The following is a 20,011-nucleotide window of genomic DNA, read 5'->3' as shown; positions in this document are numbered from 1 at the left end:
CCCTTCTCTAGCCCCTGCTGAGGGGCAAGGGTGAGCGAAAGGTGGGAGAAGCCCTAGGCCACAGGCATGGGTTCCAGCTGCCTCCTCAGCCAGGACAGGTCCCCACCCTCACTGCTCAGGGCCTTAGAAACGCTAGCAGGTGGCACTTGCTCTTGCAGACACAGGTCTGATGACGGGGGTGCCAGCCCACCCCGCTTCCCTAATAGGCCAGCCCGAAAGGGTGTGGGCTTGGAGGGCCCCTCCCCCACGGCAGCAGGTGCCTGGATGGGGCAGGGACGGGAATGCAGGGTCAGTCCCCGGGGGCTTCGGATTCCTTCGCTTCTTAGCCTCTCACAGTGCAAGAATGCTGAGTATGTTCTCCATGTGTACAAGCATTTAGCTTTCTAACAAGACGCAGGAGGGGACCCTGGAAACCGGGGCCCCAGAGCTCTCCTGCGGCAGTGGAGGGTGGTGAGGCAGGCTGAGGGTCTGGAGGCCACCGCACCCGAGCGTGCAGGACAGAGGGCTGCTCCCGGCACTTAGATTACAAAGGTTTATTTAGAAAATAGTTTGGTTGTTTTGGCTGTCGTTTTCGGCAAACACTGAAATACTCTCAGTAACCAGACTGGGTGCCTTCTAAACTCGTTGCTCCCGGGAAGCCAGCCCTTGCTCATCGGGGACGCTGCGCAGTGTGTGTCTGGGGGTCTCTTCTCTCGCCCATGTGGGGGTCGCACCCTCTGGCTTTCACAGCCACGCCCCATGGGGGCCCAGGAGCTGGACCCAGGCCTGCAGGCCCGGAAGTAGCCCCCGCTGAGAGGGGAGGCAAAGGGGGCCCTCTTTCCTCCCCACTCCCCTGCGCCCCCGGGCCAGTCTGCCCTGGGTCTCTGGCCAGGATGCGAGGTCACTGTCGGAAGCCCCTTCGCCTTCGTCGGAAGAGGATGTGCTTAAAGGAGCGCCGGAAGTCCTGGTTGAAGACGGTGTAGATGACTGGGTTGAGTGAGCTGTTGCAGTAGCCGATCCAGAAGAAGAGCTTGAAGAGCGGGCCGGGCAGCTGGCAGGCCTCGCGGCAGATGCCGTACAGGCTGTAGCTGAAGAAGAAGGGGAACCAGCACAGCACAAACACGCCCATGACCACGGCCAGCACGAAGGTGAAGCGCTTCTCTCGAGCCTGGGCCACCTTGCGGCGGCACACGCTGCTGCGCGCCCGGCGCCGGCGCGACAGGAAGAACTCGACGGAGCGCGAGCTGGCGCGGGACAGGCGCCCTCCGGGCCCGGGGGACCGGGACGCCGACAGCGCTCCCGGCTCGGGGGGCTCGGACCCCGGCCCCTGTGCTTCCGCGCCCCCCTGGCGCCGCCGTGCGCCGCGCCGCAGTGCACCCCTGCGCAGCCTCTTCTCGGCCGTGCTGCTCTCGTCCGGCTCCACGTCGGCGCGCGGGAGGGCGCAGTGCCCATTCTCTCCCGCTGCCGCCCCTGCCGCCCCCACGCCGTTCTCCGTGGCCCGGGACGCGCCGTCGTAGCCCACGGGCCCGCGCTTCTCGCTGAGCGTGCGCGTGCGCAGCTTGGCCACGCGGTAGATGCGCGCGTAGACCAGGCCCATGATAAGGCAGGGCGCGAAGAAGGAGCCGATGCAGGAGGACAGGATGTACCAGGTCTCGTCGTTGAGGCCGCACTGCGGGTAGGCGGCGCCATCGGGCTGGCGGTAGAAGGAGACGAGTGGCGGGAAGGAGATGACGGCCGAGATGAGCCACACAGCTACGATAGTGGCCTTGACTCTGCGTGGCGTGCGCTTCAGGTTGTACTCGACGGCCTGCGTCACGGACCAGTAGCGGTCCAGACTGATGGCGCACAGGTGCACGATGGACGAGGTGCAGAAGAGCACGTCGAGTGCCAGGTACACGCCGCACCACACCTGTCCGAAGTACCAGTAGGCCATGAGCTCGTTGGCCAGCGAGAAGGGCATGACCAGCGTGGCCACCAGGATGTCGGCCGAGGCCAGTGACACCAGGAAGAGGTTCTGCGGCGCTCGCAGCGCCCGGCTGGTCAGCACGGCGATGACCACCAGCACGTTGCCCACCACGGTGAAGACGATGAGAAAGCCCACCACGGCCGCCAGCCCCGCCACTGCGCCTGCCGAGTACTGGCTGGGCGGCGGCCCCCACACGGCCCCCGAGGCATTGGCGCCGCCGCCGCCCTCGCCCGCACCACTCGCGTTGGGGCCCTCCGCGGCCACCAGCGCCGGGGACGCCATGGTCCTCCCGAGAGCTAGGCTGTCCGGCCCGGGGCGCAGCCGCCGCAGTAACTCTGACGCCCCCCAGCACGGGCCGGCGCCCACATCGCCCCGCAGCCGGCCCTCGGCCGTGGTGGCCTGGCGGGCGGAGCGCTGGAGAGCCTGGCTGCCGGGCTCCCTGCCGCTGCCGCGCGCGAGTGCACAGCCGGAGGCGCCCGGAGCGAGCGGCAACGTGGTGGCGAGGGGGAAGGGGAACAGGTCCTGGGGTCCCCGCGCGGCCCCGCTCACGGAGAGCGCCCCGGCAGCGAGCCCACGTTGAGGCTGCGCCCCAGCGGATGCGCCCGGGCGGCTCCACTGTCCCCGCGCCCGGCCGGGGCACAGGCTGCAGGCGGCGGCGGCCCAGGCGCTCCGCCTCCCATCCGGGCGGCTACGCGGGCTGCTGCTCCTCCGAGTCCCAGCGCCCGCGCGTAGCCTCCGGCTTCAACTTTACTTTCCCGACCCGGGCGCCGGGGCCGCCGCAAGTCCTCCCGCTGCTCCGGGGCGAGGGCGCCGCCTCGCCTCCCTCGCTCGCCGGCGCTGCGCCGCAGCCTCCTCCTACTCCTCCAGTGCAGCCGCTGCCGTGCGCTCGCCGCGAGTGCAGCCGCCCGGGCTCGGCTTCCAACTTGGGTCGAGTTGCGCAGCGGGGAGGGCGCGCGGGGCGGGGCGGGGCGCCGGGCAGGCCCTAGCCACCGCCTCGGGGTTGGGGGTGGGGGGAGCGGGCGGGCAGCCGGAGCCCGCGGCCGCCTCGGAAAACCTGGCAGCGTGGCGCCGGGGAGGAGTCCAGGGCGGCGGCGCGGGGCGCGCGCTTGGCGAGGGCGCCCCCTCCAGGGTCGACTGCAGCCTGCCTGGCTGGGGTGAGCTCGGGCTGGCCTGGGCGGTGAGTTCTAGAAGCCTGCTCTTTCTAAGACGGGAGGCGCCTCGCCTCCCCCAGCACAGGCACACGCGCGCGGGCGCGCACAGCGGCGCGCAGCACGGCTGGCCTGGGGTCCGAGGCCTGATTGGAGGGCGAGGCGCTTGCAGCCGGGCGTAGTACGCGGCACCACCAGCTGCGCACTGGCCAGGCGGAGCTTGGGGTCCGCGCTCCCCTGCGGAGCCGCCCCCTCCCCAGGCCTCGGGTCCCTCCTCTGCGCGCTGCTGCTTCGCGATGCTGGAGCATGAATCATAACAGCGGTGTCTGTGCAGCCCCGGGCGGGCTCCCAAGCACGGCGCCCATCTTGGCAGTATTTGAAGTTCAATTCTTCCCCTGTGTGACCCTTTTAAAGGCGGCGGCGGGGGGGGGGGGTTCTGTCACTGCCTCCGACAAACCCCAAACCCGGCAGCTTTGGAGTGGGTGCAAAGGAAAGCCACTGGTGGGCGGCCCAGCCCCCACCGGGCCCTGTGCATCCCTTTAGGAACTGTCATGCAGGCTGGTCTGGGTGCTGCGCGCTGGTCCCTCAGTGGGGGACAGACCTCCAGGGAGGAAGTGCCCAAGGGGTTCCGCTGGAGTACCGAGGCATGACATTGCCCCCATAGTAGGAACCTGCCCAGCTGGCCAGGGGCCTCTGCTGCATGGTCAGGTGGGGCGGAAGGGGCACTGCAGTCCTGCGCTGGGGCCGGTGCTTGGCCTCATAGGAGGGATTGGGCTTCCGTGCCCCAAGCCCAGGAGGGAGTCCCGGAAGGGTGCCTGTCTGGGGGTGCCTTCAGAGCACCCCGAGGGTGACTGCTTTCACTGCTTGGGCTGGTGTTCTCTTGTAAGGCTGGGGAGGCTTCCTGGGGGCACGGCCAGCTTAGCAGGTGTCACTGGAACCTGGCCCCCGTGTTCACTGTTTGTCACCAGCGGAGCCAACACTTGAGGCTGCCTGAGGCAGGGTGCATCTGGAGACAGTGTCCCGGCCCAGTCCTGGGTGTTCAGACACTTAGCGGAAACAAAGAGCTGTGGCTGGCAAGTGAGGGGCAGGAGAGCCACCGTGATTGTCAGAGGCCCCTTGGGGCCTGGAGACCCAGTAGGTGCCACCAGTCAGGGCACCTGGGTTATGAGGACCCACACTTGGCATCCTCCGTCATTGGCACACTGGAGCCCTGGTTTCCAGGGAGGCCTGGTATTGCAGGGCTCACTCTCTGGGGCAGACGGGGCCCCACACTAAGGGGAGCGCTCAGGGGTCTTCCCAGTCTGGAGCAGGACTTCGTGGAGGAGGTGATGGTGCCACAGGAAGGGAGCCAGCTTTTGAGGAGGGCAGGGCCAGAGGAGGGCACAAAGGTAGTGGCCTTGGGCAGAGGTCACTGCCCCGCAGCTGCGCTGTCATGGGGCTCCCGCACAGGAGGGGTCTCGCCTCCTGAGCAGCACTTCAGGGGGTGCACGGGCCTTAGGGGTCCATGCGGGGTCCTGCTCCAGCCACAGCCCCCTGTGTTCACAGGTGATGGCAGCCTGGGCGCAAGAGCAACAAGACTTCTCGCTGCCCGGGGGGCTGCTCCCAGGCCAGGGCGGCTGAGGCCATCTGGAGTGGCCGGCCAGCATGTGGCCCAGGCCTTTGGGGAGGGACAGTTGGCTGCTGCGGCCTGAGCTCCTGGCCTAACCAGGAGGACAGGAGGAGCCACACCAGGACCTGGAGCCGAGGGTGTGAGGTGGATGGGGCCCCTGTACCCCGTGCACAGGTTGGGAGCCCTGGGCTGTGCTCAGACGCAGTGCGTGCAGAACTTTTGGTGCTGAGGCCCCAGGGAGCGCGGCTGTTTGTAGTGCAGCCAGAGGAGCCTCCTGCCCAGACATGGAAAGTGCTCTGATTGTCAGGCACCAGCATGTGCCCAGGAAGACGCCTTCCCGGAGCAGCTGGTGGCCAGGCAGGCTGGATGTGAGCAGAGGTGGCAGAAATGTGGGGAGTCCCCCGTGGGGGGCGGCGGTGGGTGTGTCTGTGCACGCTCAGGGGTGTGTGGGGAGGGGCGAGTGCTTTGCAGAGAAAGCCTGGGGCTGCAAGGCGCAGAGGACTTCACCTGTCTGGTGCGGGGCCCAGAGGGCTGGCTGCTGTGCCCAGGCAGGAGCTGCCCTGTGGGGATGGGGACGCTCGCCTGGGGGCACGGGATGTGGTGTTCTGCGCTCTGAGCAGCCTCAGCGTGGGCCCAGAGCTTGTCTCCCTGAACCACCTCACTGCACATGCACCTCCTCCACACACGTGTATCTGCTCGCCCACCTGCACATCTGCACACGAGTGTTCACATCCTCACCCACACAGAAGTGCATACTTCTGTGTGTGCGCATGCACACTTCCATGTGCATGTAGACATGAACATCCATGGATATACACACACCTACACGAATGTGCACTGATTCATGCACTGCTGTGCTTGCACACTTACTGGCATGCACACATCTCTGTCCACACCTGTGAGTGCACTGCACGCTTGTGTATTTTCCATGTATTGTGCACCCACAAGTTTACCCACTCACACACAAATGCGTGCATAGATGTCCACATGCATGTGTGCACACCACTTGTGCATGCACTTGCTCACACATGTGCACACACGCTCACATTCTCACCCTCCTATGTGACAGGCATACGCATCCAGACACATGCACAGGTACCACGTTTGTGCATATAATCATGAACAAGCACACACAAACATACTCTTGTGCATACACATCCATGTAGGTACATATGCTTTGCATGGTGTACATCTGTGCACACCTGGGTGGACACATGGCTGTGCACAGCCCACTCCCACAGGGCATGCACACATGTGTGCACGTGTGCACAGTTGGCCCAGCCGACTCCCCGAGCTGCAGAGCAGACTTGTGCTGTGCCCACCACAGCAGCCCTGCCCGAGTGGGTCTCCCCTGCACCTTGCTCTCGGGCAGTCCTTCAGCCCTCTCCGTCTAGACTGAGGGCCACTTGCCCTTGCCCCGTGTGGCCCCTGGGCATTGGCACTTGCTAGTCTATCCTATCTTTGCCTCCCTATCTGTCCCTGAGACTCTCTTCCTTCCTGACTGGTAGCCTGTGGCCCCTCTTCCGGGAAGCCACCCTGCTCAGCCCAGCTGGGCCCTTCGCCCCTTTGCCTGCTTCCTGGGTGCTGCCCAGGCAAGGCTATGAGAGTGAGCAGTTCTTTGGTAGTGGGTCTTGGGGGTGCATGCCCCACTCCGCTGGTTCCAGCCCCCACTCTCTGCTCCTAGGAGGAGCTCCCGTAAAGCTGCCGAGGGCGTGGGTGGCAGGAGGGAGGGGCCTTTCAGGGAGCCCTGAGCCTCTGTCCTCCAGCCTCAGCCCGGCTGGGAGCCTCTGGGTGCTCCGTGCATCCAGGTGGGGCCTCTCCCTGGCAGCTTCCTCTGCCAGCCTGGCATCCCAACCCAGCAGGCCCTTCCGGGTTGGCTCAAAGTGGGGGAGCCCCCTGCCTTCCTGGCTTCAGTCTCCCCTGCCTGGGAGTGGGGGCATCAGGCCAGGGCTCCTGAGGTCCATGCCTGCTGCACACTGATACCCTGTGTGCCATGTCTGCCTTTGCCATCCACGGGTGCCCGTGGGGGTGAGGAAGGCCGGGCCCAGCAGAGACCACTGCCCTTGGCCCGGCCCTGCGGGTGCAGGCAAAGCTCGGCGGCTTCCATATCTCAGCGCCAGATGCACGTGTTTCCTCCGGCTGAGCTGAGGATCTTTCCCTGTGTGTACTGGAAATTTCATTTTTCAGTGTGAGGCAGGACAGAGTGAGGCTGGCTTCTCTCCCGCCCCTCCTGCAGGCTTCCAGAAACCGATCTGTCTCGTCAGAAGGCGGCCAGCCTGGCCCTGGGCACACAGCCGCAGACGGAATCCATTGCGTATTGATCGCCGATGGATTTGTCGTAGCTGAGTTCCGACAGCCCCCGGGGAGGCGGCTCCAGCACGCGGATTGGCCTGCGTGCAGCGGATTAGAGCAGGGCTTGGGGCTCCTTGAGCCCTGCTGTGCTCCGCCCCCCTCGGCTGCCCGAAGGCCTCACACTGGCCTCTCTGCCGCCCCACAGCCTGTACCTGCTTGCCCTGGCCTGGCCTTGGAAGCCAGGCCTCCCCCCGCATCTTCGTCCCATCATTCAGTCCAGGGTACCCTTGGTGTGGCAGCGACAGGCAGGCAGGCCCAGGAGCCTCTGCTCCTGCCCTCCTGGGCCTGGGCCTAGGGAGATGGTGGCTGCTGGGCCTGCACCTGGGCTCAGCTCACTGGGTTCTACCCACGTGACCTCGGGAAGAGCCTGTCTCTCCCAGCTCTTTGGCTCCTGTGCAGGGTCCCCAGGAGGGCCTCTGAGGAGTTCCCGGCACCAGCTTGCTCATCCCAGGGGCTGCAGAAGGGGGCTGGGGGACTCAGGCCTGATGACAAGCAAGAAATGAGCAAGAAGACCCATTAGCTGCCTTCCCCTTTGTTGTGCATCTGCGAACATGTGATGCCCGGAGCTGTGGCAGCTGTCATGTGATGAAGAGGAATTGAGCTGAGGAGCAGGAAAGCCATCGTGAGAAAGAGGCTGTGTCCCCACACTTTGTCCTTTGGCCTCCACGACCCCACTCTGTGGCCCCCCTTTGGCCAGGCGTCCTCCTGCTGAGGGAGGGAAGCACGTGCAGCTGCTACTAGATCCCTTCAGGGAGGAGGGTGCTGTAGCCCACCGGCCACTGTACCCTAAGCAATCGGCCACCCCGGCCCTCTTCTGCCTCCCTGGACAGTGGCAGCCGGTGGTAAGCAAAACAATCCCCCCTGCCCTAGCCCACAGCTGCCCGCGTTCTCCACATTCTAATCCCGCGACCGGCAAGTGTGGCCGTAGGGACCAAAGGGGCCCTGCAGCCCTGACTGAACGAGGGCCCGCGTGGCGTGGGGCCCGGGGGCCCAGGTGGGCCGGCATAACCAAGTCCTGAGTGAGAGGGGGAGGTTGCCGTGCTGCAGACTGCAGCGGCTTCCAGACCCGGGAGACCCGAGACAGCTCCCCCAGCCCCCAGGAGGATTGGGCCCTGCAGACGCCCCGGTCACACAGCGCGGTGGGTCACTCAGCCTACTGCAGCCTCAGTTTCCTCAACTGTGCACTGCCCACTTCTGAACTGTTCACCTTGTTCCAGGAGCCCGAGTTACTTTGGCAACAGTTTTTACAATTCCTATAAAAATAAGCAATCCTGGTAAGGTCTGACACCCCGCACGCTCTCCATCAGTCCCTGCTGACCTTCACCATCAGCCGTCCCCGCTGTCAGCAAACCCCGGCCAAGGGTGCGTCTCTGCTCAGCTTTGCCAGGAAGGCAGTTGGGCCACAGAGCACGGAGCCCCATGACCTCAGCCGCGTCATTCTGGGAGCGCCGTACAGCGGGCCACTGAAGGGCTGCAGAATCACCGTCTTGTCCCCACTGTGGCACAAATGGAAGCCAGGGGCACCGCCTGCCCTAACCCACGAGGGCCGGGACAGCGCCCTGTGGACGGCGAGCGTGGCGTGGACATTGCTCTCGGGGCCCAGCTTCCCCACCCTGAGCTCTGACACCTCCCCGCCACCCTGGGAACCTGCCAGGGCTGTGTGTTAGGAAAACAGCTGTCCTGCTATGAGTTGTGAGTGTGACCGCCACCGACAAGGGCAGCCAAGCCAGACGGAGTTCAGAGCTGGAGCCCTCACTGTTTGGAATGCTCACGTCCGAGCGGACCCTGGACTTCGCTGGCTTCCTTCTGCGTGTGTCCAGGCGCCCAGGTCTTCCCAGCAGGCAGTGTGGCAGGCGGAGCAGCCACCACAGCCCGGAACGTTTGGGGTGGAACCTGGACATCTTGAGCCCAAACTCGGCAAGATCAGCTGTGTTCTCTTCTTGAGTTTTCCCTTCTCAGAAACCTTTAGGAGAACACAGGCCCCCAGTGTGAGTCACTGGTTCAAACTGGAGATGTCCCCTGAGGGGGATCAGAGCTACACTGACACTTGTCAGGGTGCAAGTGATGCTGCTGTAACAAAAGACCCAAGACACAGCAGTGTGGACGGGCGGCATCCCTTTCTCTTGTGCACAGGGCTGGTGTGGTGGCCTGGCAGGGGTGAGGACCCAGCTCCTGTCTCTTTCCCTAGCCACGTGGAGCAGCCCGCATCCCTGGGAGCCCTCAGGTGGGACGGCTCAGCCATGGCTGTAGCGTCTTGTCCACGTGAGTCTGCACAGCGGGATGGGCAGCTCACGCGGTGACCAACACTGCCAGAGGCTGGGAAGAGGAAGGGGGGAGTGTTCTTGGGGTCAGGCCTGGGGTTGAGGTCCAGCCATCACGGGGAGCAGGTGGTGCACAGCCCAGTTGGGGTCTGAACCCAGACAGATCGGCTCCCAGGGTCTCCAGCACCCCGCCCTGGTGTGTCTTCCCCGGCCCTTGGAGCAAACCTACAGCCGATGCCCCATGACATCCACTGCGCCGCCACGTCCTGGACTCAGTTTATCCCGCTGACAAATTCGTGGGTTGGTGCTGAGGTCTCCCCGGGCTCTGGAATTCGAATTCAGCAGGGCTTCTTCAGGTGAGGGGAGTCATCAGCCCTTGTTATGCAGGAACTGGGGAACACAAAGAAGCTGGGGCTTGGGCGATGGAACAAAGCATTAAGCAGATTCCATCAGGCACGGGTATACTTTTTGCAGAGCTTGTCGGAATTGCCCTGGGAAACTGTGTTTGACTTGAACAAAGCCTTGTATCGACAGGACATGTTATCGTTCAATTTCGAGGAAAGAGCAGTAATTAGATGGCTCATTCCAGATCTTGTTTCAATTACAGCTGGAAAAACGCATGAATCCGGCAAGGAGGTGAATGCCGCTTTTTCATCAGCACAGAGGTGCACTTCTAGGTCTTGGCCAGGACAGACGCAGGCAGCCCGCCGCCCTGGGGCTCCGCCTGGCCCTCTGCGAGGGAGGTGGAGGTGCCAGGGAGCCCTCCCCCGGCCCAGTGAAATGCTGAGGTCTTGGACCTTCAGGGTCTGGTGTGGGTACAAGGCCCACTGGTGTCAGGAGGGGGCGACATCCCAGGGCTCTGCCCCCGCAGACTGGCGGGGAGATGGGTATCACCCTCTCCGCCCCCAGGGGCCCTGACTATTGACGGGTGGCCCAGTGTTTCTCCCCCACCCGCCAGCCCCCAGCGCAGCTGCCTGAGTCCAAACAGCCAGGAGCACAGGCCGGCTACTCTCCCCAAGGGACCATCACCTGGGCTGCCTCCCCTCTTTGGCCTCCCCTGTGCACTTCCAGGAGCTCAGGGCTGGACCCGACCCCTGTCCCCTACCCTTCCCACTGTGACCTTCTGGCTCCCTCCCTCACCTCCCAGGCCAGCACACCCGTCCTCTGTGCTCTGGGGGTCCTTTCACGGGGACCCCTGCCCGGCGCCAGGTGGACACATGAGACCAGCCGATGACCGGATGAGGGAGTGGGCATCGAATAAAGCCATCTCTGAGGCAGGCAGCCCTTGGGCCACCTTCCCAGGATCGTGGCAGGGAGACCAGGTGCTCCCTAGCCTCTGGCAAGCTTGGGGTGTGAGTCGCCCCAGCCAGTGCCAGCCTGAGCCCGGGCAGGAGGTGCGGCTTGCCTGGCTGGGCACCTTCTCGGGCCCCAGCTCTGATGAGAGAGGCCCGGTCCTGGTCCTCCCCAAGGATGTCACCCTGCCCCAGAGCTGCCATCCTTGGAGGCTCCCTGCCCTGGTGCCCTCTACCCCATGCAGTGTGCCCATGCACCCTGTGGACCTGGTCCTGGCCTAGCCAAGCTGGCTCCCTTCCTGCAGGGCCGCGTTCCTCTGCAGCCACAGCCCTGGCCAACCCCGACTCCAGCACGGCGCAGGTCCCTGTGGCTTCCGGCTGCCCTGTCCCTGCCCTGCGGGTCCCTTCCCTGTGTGGCCACCACTGCTCCTCCCAGGAGCCCTGAGTGCCAGACGCTTCCCACCATTGGACAGGGCCACCCAGAGGACCTCGGGCACGGGAACCCTGGGCCCTGGTGCCAACACCCCCCCACCCCCCCAGCTCTCTGCTTCGGTCCTCAGGTCTCTGTGGAGATGGCTGCCTCTACAGAGGGGTGTCCCCAGGCCCTGCAGCCCCTCCCTGTGCCCTGAGATGGCTGTGTTAGTGGTGGTAGGAATCCTGTGGGAGCATTGCTCAGAGGGGCTCGTTCCAAAGCTGAGCACGGTGCCACACACATGTAACCCTAGCACTGGGGAGGCTGAGGCAGGGGCATTGCCGCAAGTTTGATACCAGCCTGGTGTACATATTGAGACTCTGTTTCAAGAAACAAAACAGAAAACACCTGCTCCTGGGGCTGGGGGCGAAGGCCTCACCATTTTAAATCCAGCTCGAATGTGGGTGAGGGTCCAGGGCTCCGGGTCAGGGCTGTGGTTGCAGGGACCTTGTCATGCCCTGGTGCTCAACTCATGGCAGTGCTCAGTCCAGGCCTGGCGACGGTGCCAGCCAGCCACACCCTGGGCCCCTGCTGCACTGAGCCCCCCCAGCCTTGGGGGAGCAGGCAGGGACCAGGAGCAGCTGGGCCGAGTGGCACGGGCGGCAAGGAGATGTCAGGAGGCTGGACACTGTAGCGATGCCCCTTTCACAATGCCAGCAGCAGGGGTGGGCAGGCACCACACATGCCTGTAACATGGCTCTGGCGGGCACTTGGGTGGGGACCCACGGCTCTGCGTGTGACATGCGTGGCTCTCAGTGGAAACCATCAGGGCAGGACAGTGGCATCCAGGACAGCGTAGGCAGCAGGTCCTGGAACGGGCGCCTCGGGTTGGCTGTCACAACAGCATCAAAGTGCCGCCTGTGGGGTGCTGGCCTCTGTCCAGCGTCCACTGCAGGGTGCACAGGCCACCGCTCTCGGTGTCCAGGGAGGAGTCTGCAGCGTAGGCCTGGCACAGGCTGTGGCAGCCGTGCCCTGGTCTCATTAAGCCATTAGGAGGGGTATCCATGGAAACCGCGTGCTCAGGCACTCGGCAGAGAAGAGCATTTATTCTATTAGCAGGGCTGGGTGCCAGGAGGCTTGGGCTCCTGCAGCGGCCGAGTCGGGGTTCTGGGAGAGCAAGCTGCCTGCTGGGGGCCACCACGCCCAGCCTCCACCTGCACGGTGGACGGCTCTGCAGCCTCTGCAGGTGGAGCAGCATGACCACCGTCCCCAGCAACCCGGCCCTGGGCATGTCTCCAGGGGAGCCGAGAGGGACACAGCTGTCCTTATGCACAGGCTCCTCTGGGTGGGCTGTGTGGACGCAGGCAGCTGCCATCCAGTCCCCGTGGCACGATGTCCCCGCCTCCTGCAGGGCCGGGCCCGGTGAGTTGCTCAGGAGTTGTCTGATTTATCTGCTTTGTGTTCTTGTTGCTTATTTCCTGCTGACTTATAACCACCCCCTGACCTAGCCTTCACTCAGGCTTGGGGTTCAAGGCCAAGGTTCCTGCACATGCCGTGCTCGGGCCTCCTGAAACATCAGCCTCGGTCTCGCTGTCACCCCCACCCACCCACTGTCTCACACCTGCCCATCGCCCACCTGTCTGTTCACTTGCGTGTGTGTGGCTCCCTGTCTTTTCAATCACGAGGGCAGGTAGTGGGGATCGAACCCAGGACCTTCGCTCTGAGCTGCATCCACAGCCATTTCTTTTCTAATGTTTTATCTTGAGACAAAGTCTCACTAAGTCGCCAAGTTGCCCAGGTTGGACTTGAACTCACAGTCCTCCTGCCTCGGCCTCTCAGAGTGCTGGGATCACAGGGGTACACCACCACGCTGGCTTCCGTGATTTATAGTTCATTGCTGTTTTTCATTATGTTGGTGCTCAATTGTTCCAAATTTGGACAAAAGAGCCCTTGCAAGCTGAGTCTTTGTGACTTCCCCCTCTCCCTCCCTCTCCCTCTCCCACCCCCTGTCCGTCCGTGCCCCCCCATAACAAGATGTTCTAATCTAATTCTGAACTGTTCCTTCCCCAGCCCTAACATCAGCCGCTCCTTCCGGGAGCTCGGGCTCCTGCCGGTGAGAAACACTGCGGAAAACAGGGTCGGCGGCCTTTCTGCAGGCACCAGGCACGCTGTCACATGAGCCCAGACGGCACTGACTGCAGCTTCTGGGTGGCTTCTCCCAGCCCCACACAGGCAGAAGCACACATGGGGTGAGCCTGCCCCTCCCATCCAGCCCAGACTGCTGTGTGGCAAAGCGGGTCCCTGGACTACCTGGACCACTTACATCTCCTCTTCATTTCTGCGGTGGCTCTGAACCTCGTGTGGGATATGACTGGTCCCAGATTTCCCTCTCCTGTGCTCACCCCTTTGATTTAATTTACTGTAAAGCACTGAGCAGCTTCTGCGCTGGGTGTGGGCAGGGAGCATCCCCTCGCCCCCCTCACCGGCCTCCCTGGGGGGCCCTGGTGGCTTTCGGGGTGGCTTCCTGCAGGCCTACTTTGGAAGGTGGCCAGGCCTGTGCACACCTGGTCCCCTGCCTCACCAACAGACGACACCCGCATGTGCACACGTGCCCTCAGTCTCCTCCTGGGACACATCCCTGACATCATGGAGAAAACAAGCACAGGATGGGACCCAGGCCCCCAGCAGGGCCCCAAGGTGGCCTGAGACCCAGGAAGAGGGGCCCAGCGCCCCCACTCGAGAGAGTCGCAGACAGAGCCCCCACGCTGCATGCCAGCCATCGGGAACCTGCCTGGCGGGACAAGGCCGCTCTCGCTGTGGGGTTTTCCTTTCCCTACTTTCGAATGTTCTTTGTGTGTTAGGGACCTTCCCCTTCCACCTGAGTCACGGTTCCAAATGTTTTCTCCCAGGTCATTTGCCTTGCAGGCCTGCTTGTCTCTGTTCTTGTGAGGCTGTTTTTCAGGCGACTCCATTTGTGTGTTCCTGTTTGCTTGTGCAGATCTCTGGTGCCCCTGGAGTTTATTCTTATCCACGGCATGTGGAAGGGGCCTCAGTTTACCTTTTTCCAGTCCTCTCTGGGCCTGGCCCGACATGGATGTAGGTGAGGGTCGGTGTGGCCCTGGGGACCGGGACGGCTCCTTGATGCCACCCTAGTTCCCGGCAGCAGGTCTGAGCCCTGGTGCCCCCCTGTCCCAGGCCGTGTCTCCCTCTGTCACAGGCGCTGTCCTCCTCACACAGCCCTGCCAAGCGCTTCCTCCGAAGCCCTCCCTTAGCGATCCTGTTTGTTTTTCCACAGGATCTTTAGTGTCTAGCCCCGCTCTCTGTGGGAGCAAAGCTCATTGTGATTTTACTGCGTCCTCAGTAGAGTCTTTCCTTGGGGCTGCGTTGTGACGCCTTCACACAGGCTGGGAGCACCAAGACCCAAGCCACTGCTGCAGCTGGGGAGCAGGGTCCAGAGCTCCTTACTCCTCGGCCCAGGCTGCCCCCTAGAGGGAGCTGCGACTAGGGTCCGAGGCCGGCGTGGCCAGGACTCTGCTGCCCCAACCTGTGGCTCCAGACCCTGAGTCCCCAGGGTGCTCTCCTCCACCCCATCTCCTACCGGGAGACCACAGGGCACTGCACCCCGAAGATAAAACAGACCAGGCAATGGTGGGCGGGTACAGTGACCCCGAGTTCAGAGGCTCACGCTCCCGTTCTTGGGGCACGCAGTGGGAGAGTGCCTGCTTGCTATTCTGTCCCTAGAACTGCAGGGGACCCGGTGACTCAGGCAGGTGCTCCCCCAGGGTGGAGGGGGACACGGAAATTGCAGGAGGACCGCAGAGTCCATCGCTGCGCCAGAGGACACACAGCCAGTCCACAGTCCCAAGACGCCGCCGATGGAAAGGGAAGGTGAGAGAACAGGACAGGGCTCAGGGTTGAGCAGCAGCTGCCGAAACAGAAACGTCAGCAGAGAACAGGGGCGAAATACTTGAGGATATTTCCCAGGGTTAGACGTTTGGAAGGAAAAGTACCAAACTGGGGCCGAGTCCCCAGAAGGGAAGCGGACAGAGGTGGAGGGGCTCTGGGCCAAGGAGGCACAGCGCTGGGCCTCCCAATGCTGTCCACCCATCGCCTCTCACAGCTCTGAGGCAACACCAGGATTGAAGCACAGGAAGGGAGAGGTGGGAGCCCAAGGGCACAGCCCTGAGCCTGTGGGGCCTCAGGCGTGTGGGCATGGTGGGGGCAGAGGGAAGCAGGGGCAGGTGAAGACGGGGAGGCGCCAGGCTCCCTGTGCAGCACCTCGGCCTGTGACCACCCAGGCCCAGGGGTCTTCAGCTCCAAAGGTTCCTCCCCTCCAGCTCCAACTGTGGCCACATCCACCCCAGCCAGCAGGCCCAGCCGGTGCATCACCTCTGGGTGGCTGAAACGTCCTGGGAGAAACAGGTCGGCTACACAGATGAGAATCCACAGGGCTGTAGCCCCACCAGCACTGGATACCAGGAGGAACGCATGTCCATGGCTCTGCAACAAACCGTCTTCAACCTAGAATTTGACACAAGCTCTTCATCAAGTGGCAGGACAGGGTGTAACATGTCAAAGCACAGAACACAGGTGTTCATGTTCCATGAACCTATTGTTAGAAAGTTACTTAAGGATGTGCTCCAGCAAGAGCAGGGTAACAGTAAGAGAAGGGTGTTGAAGAATCAGTAGATCCAATTCCATGTGGAGGTAGGGCAGGGCTGGGGAGCAGCCTGGAGCAGGGATGAGAGGCCCCATTGGGCCAGGCAACAGAGGCTACCAAGAGCAATCTCCAGGAAAAGAGGGGCTTAAGAGGAATGTCATAATAGAGTAGCACCATTTCAGGGGAGAAAACCGTGGTATTATAAAGACACACTTCTAAGAAGCCATTAAAACCCTAAACACAAAATTTTACCGAAGAGTTGGTGATAGTTGAGTGTAGTGGTGGACACTTATATCCCAGCTTCTTGGGAGGCTGAGGCAGGAGGCAATTCAAGACCTGGAAAATTTATCTAGACTTTGTCTCAAAGTGAAAAAGGGAAAAAGGTTAGGGATATAGCTCAGGGATGGAGCACTTGCCTAGCATGGGCAATCTCTGATATAGGAAGAAAAAAAACAGATTTGGGGATAGTACTTCTGTGGGGTTTTTCTTTGTTGCTGTCTAAATTGTAGAAAAAGACTTATAGACAGGTGCAGAAAATACATCTCCTGCAGTCTGGAGTCACTGTTTGGTATGAGTTTGATACATGGAGGAAGGACTGGATGCTAAGCCATTAAGATTGGTTCCAAGATGAAATTGTAGATAATCAGGAAGCATAGCTGGAGAGAAATCTCAGCCTGGGGTTCCAATTTTCAGGTCGTCACACATGGAGATAGTCTTTTTAAAAATCTGACAGCTTCTGCCTTTTTAATTGAATGGGTTCCGTCTTGAGAACCCCAGGTCTAGAGTTGAAGATCTATCTTCCTGTGCATGTTTGGGTTGGGTTTGTGCAAATGTCATAAGCAGTCCGTAATCAGATTCAATCTCCACAAGAGTCACTTGAGTGAGATCCTGGTGGCTTTTTGGAAGAGTTCCGATGTAATATGATAACGACATTGCAGGAAGGGTGGGCAGAGTAAAGGAACCCATTGGTGCTCGCCTTCCCGGATCCCCTCAGGTCCCCAAGGCCTTTGGGAGGAAGCAGCGGCCCCTGGGGCGGCCCCACTCTCCGCAGTGGTGTCCTCCATGATTCCCCAGACTTCAGGGTCAGCCTGTGAGCGCGGGTGCGGCCCCCAGCTGGCCTCCACCTCCTGCAATCTTGAATGTAAAAGCAGATGGCGCTGAGGGCAGAAAGTGGGGCCCAGCACGGGGGCTGCAGGGGGCAGGTTTGCCATGACCCTGTCCGTCTTCCCCTTGCTGCTGCAGCTCCTGTCTGTCTCCAGCTCTGGGACATTCACTTGACAAGTTCGGGACCGGGCCATCTCGTCCCCTCTGACCTTTTCCAGCAGGACTGGGCCAATGGCGGCTTGACCTACTCAGTGAATCTAAGGAGCCTGAGGCCACCAGGTCTCAAGGGAGGACAACCGTGGTGGGCACAGTCTCGCTCGGGGGGCACGCGCACTGCCACAGCCAACTGCTGTCTGGAGTCGTCCAGGGCATGGCCTCCCCTTCTGCCTAGCAGCGCCTGGTGAGATGGGGCTGTGAGAATGTGGGTGCTGACACCCGGACATTTCTGGTGCGACAGCAGTGAAGGTCCTGGTCACCTTCACTGGGGGACCAACCCCACGCGGGACTGCAGCTGCCTGCTGCTCCACGCAGCCTGACCCCGCCGGCTCAGAGACGGCTTGTTTCAGGGCTGAGCCAGCTCTGGATTCATACCCTGATCTCCAGCACTTGGGGAGTCACCGGTTCCCCCAGCCACCTCGTTTCTGGCTGCCCAGCCAGTCAGGTGCGGAAGGCGCAGGCGTCTCTCTGCATCTTGGCTGACAAGATGCTCCAGGCTTCTTCGTGACCCCTCTGACCCTGCGCCACCTCCGGGGACCCAGGAACATCCATCTGGCTGTCTCTCTGTGGCCACAGTTGGTCCCCACCGTCGGCTGGGGCTCCCAGCCACTCGCTGTGAATTGGAGTGGGCCTCAGAGCCACACAAAACCCTTGCACTGCCCAATCTCCTTAAAAACAATACTTCTGGAGCTTTTAGAAAAAGCAACCATCTCACCTGAAAAAGAACTGAGGCAGTGTCTCCTTCTGTACCCCAACTCCCACACCCCCATGGGGTGCAGCCCCGAGCTGCAGCTTCTCCTCAGCAGGGCACAGGCTGGGGCACGCAGTCCTCGGGGCTGTCACACACTTCCCTCCCACGGTGGGCATCTGTGGCTGTCCTTTCCTCCCCTCAACTCACTGAGCCTTCAGACCATGACCCAGGCAGGTTTCCCAGTCCGCTTAGCTGCCCCGGAGCAGAGGGGTTCAGAGAGGCCTGGCCCTTGCTGAGGACACAGCACAGCACCACATCTGATGGGGGAGCCTGCTCCCTGTGGGCACTGGGGACGTGGGCTGCGGCTCTCGGTCACATGGACAGGGTTGTGGGGATCCATCCTCCATGCATATGAGGACCAAGGCCCTCCACTTCACAGGTGGGCTTCGGGGGACACTAGGAATCAGATGCAGCCGGGTCCATCACCCCTCTGGGGAGGACACAGCTCCTACAGTCAGGCGTGGCCGCCTCGACCAGGCACCCAGCGAGGGGCTCAGCACCTCTGACCCTCCTGGATGAGCATCCCCCTGGCTGTGGTGGGCAGAACGCGTCCCATCTGCCTCCTCTTGGGACTCAGGGTATAAGGAGAAAGAGCCACGCAGTCACCTGTCTGCAGACGGTGGGAGAAGTCTCTCCAGAAATGGCAGTGCCATGCTTGCCTGGAGATGCCCTCATGGCAGAGCTGGGCACACGCAGACTCCTATGGCAGCCGAGCCCAGCACATGGTGCCCTGGCCCAGGAAACTCCTGGCTTGGCCTTAGCAGATGGTGCCCGCTCAGAGTCTGGGACAGGTTCCCAGGACTCAGGGCTGGAGGTCCCAAGTCTCTCCAGGCCTGCATCCTGCGTGTGGATGCCAGGGCTCTGGGACCAGGACCCTGATCCAGAGTGCAGAGTGGACAGGCGGGGGCCCTGCTGCACCCTGTGCTTTTCTCCAGGGAGCAGTGAGCCCTGATGACAGTGGCCCAGGGAGGAGGTGGGGCCCAGCCAAGCTGCTGTCCTCCTCAGTGTGGCCCCTGTGTTGCCCTCAGTCAGTGGAGAGCTAGGCCAGGGCCCCTGGGTGGCCTGGATGGCCCCTGCCCTGGGCACCATGTTCTTCATGGGGCCTCGCCTGTACTCCTAGCTGACTCGCACACAGAGCATTCCCACATGCCCTGCTCCCCCAGGTGCCCGCTAAGAGGCCCCAGGGTGGCATCTTCAAACACCCAGGACCCTCTTATGGAAGGGCAAAGGACCTGGCTGCATGGGAGGGGAGGACATGGCTCTCAGGGGGGCAACTGGCTGGGGTGGGAGGGGCAGATCCTGCTCCTGGGCCTCCCTCTGCAATAGGAGGGTGGAAGCCCCCTCAAGGCCCCAAGTGTCAGGGAGTGCAGGGCCAGCAGATAGAGCAGGGGCCGTACTGCCTCTGGCTCCCATGTTGGCTTCCCAGTAGGCAGGTGCATCCCCAGGGTGCATCCCAGGGTGCATCTGGCGCACAGGACCCCAGGATGCAGGGATTCCTCTCCCTCCTCTCCAGGACTTCGGCCTGCATGGCTGTCACAGCCACTGGCCTGGGCAGACACAGAGCAGGAGCATCACAGGGACGGAAATGCAGTCTCCACCCCTGAGACCACACAGAAGTCAGATGGTCAGTTTTTCAGCAGCTTTAATGTAATATTATTTTCTTCTCTGTTGAAATCAATTTGATCAAGGCCGAAGCTCTAGTCAGGTTAAGTAGCTATTGAAACGCAGGGACTGGAATACGAACAGCAGGCTTCCTCTGGGACTGGAGTGAGAGAACAAACAGGACAGGTGCCCAGGGACTGGGGAGCCCTGGATGGCTCTGTGGCCTCCAGAGGGGCAGGGCCCACGATTACTCCTTAGTTCCTGACAGGGAGGGAGGGAGGGGGCTGTACCCACTGCTGAGTGACCATGGGCACCCAGGGCTGTGAGCCAGCAGGGGAGCTTGGTCTGCCCTCCTGGCCCAGGGTCCCCAGTCACCTGGAGCCTCTGCACCTGGGGCTCCTTGCTCCCCTCAGCAGCTCGGAGGCCTCAAAGGTAACAGGCTGGTGATGATGGACTGCTGCAGGGTGGCCCAGGCTGGGGGCTCAGAGGGACCAGGCTGGGCGGGCTGCCCAGGTGGTTGAGGCTGATGCCAGGCCCCAAGCTCCTCTGGGGGACCAGGAGGGTGCGAGAGAGCTGTTACGCCGTCTGCAGGACACAGGACCTCCAAGGTAGATCTCACACGCCCTGCCCACTGCTGATGTGGTTGGATGGGAAGGGGA

The 20,011-nt window shown here is 62.4% G+C and overlaps 1 protein-coding gene and 1 long non-coding RNA gene across 2 annotated transcripts; one reads left to right on the top strand and one right to left on the bottom strand.

The window, feature by feature from the left end:
- Positions 1 to 518: 518 nt before the first annotated feature.
- Positions 519 to 3,329, bottom strand: Adra2c (adrenoceptor alpha 2C). The gene has a single exon (XM_004847357.3). It carries the CDS (start codon positions 2,225 to 2,227, stop codon positions 881 to 883), a length of 1,347 nt encoding a protein of 448 aa, XP_004847414.1. The 5' UTR covers positions 2,228 to 3,329; the 3' UTR covers positions 519 to 880.
- Positions 3,330 to 5,155: 1,826 nt separating this feature from the next.
- On the top strand, positions 5,156 to 14,368 carry LOC110349710 (uncharacterized). Its single transcript, XR_002395903.2, has 2 exons — positions 5,156 to 12,441; positions 13,090 to 14,368. It is a non-coding gene; the product is annotated as an uncharacterized LOC110349710 (long non-coding RNA).
- Positions 14,369 to 20,011: the final 5,643 nt, after the last annotated feature.

The sequence above is a fragment of the Heterocephalus glaber genome, unplaced genomic scaffold, assembly GCF_053883595.1.
Source record: "Heterocephalus glaber isolate CG9 unplaced genomic scaffold, H.glaber_assembly_v1.0 deba00001509, whole genome shotgun sequence".
Classification (NCBI taxonomy): domain Eukaryota; kingdom Metazoa; phylum Chordata; class Mammalia; order Rodentia; family Bathyergidae; genus Heterocephalus; species Heterocephalus glaber.
The sequence above is the reverse complement of the archived record's forward strand: the minus strand, read 5'-3'. Positions and strand labels throughout refer to the sequence as shown.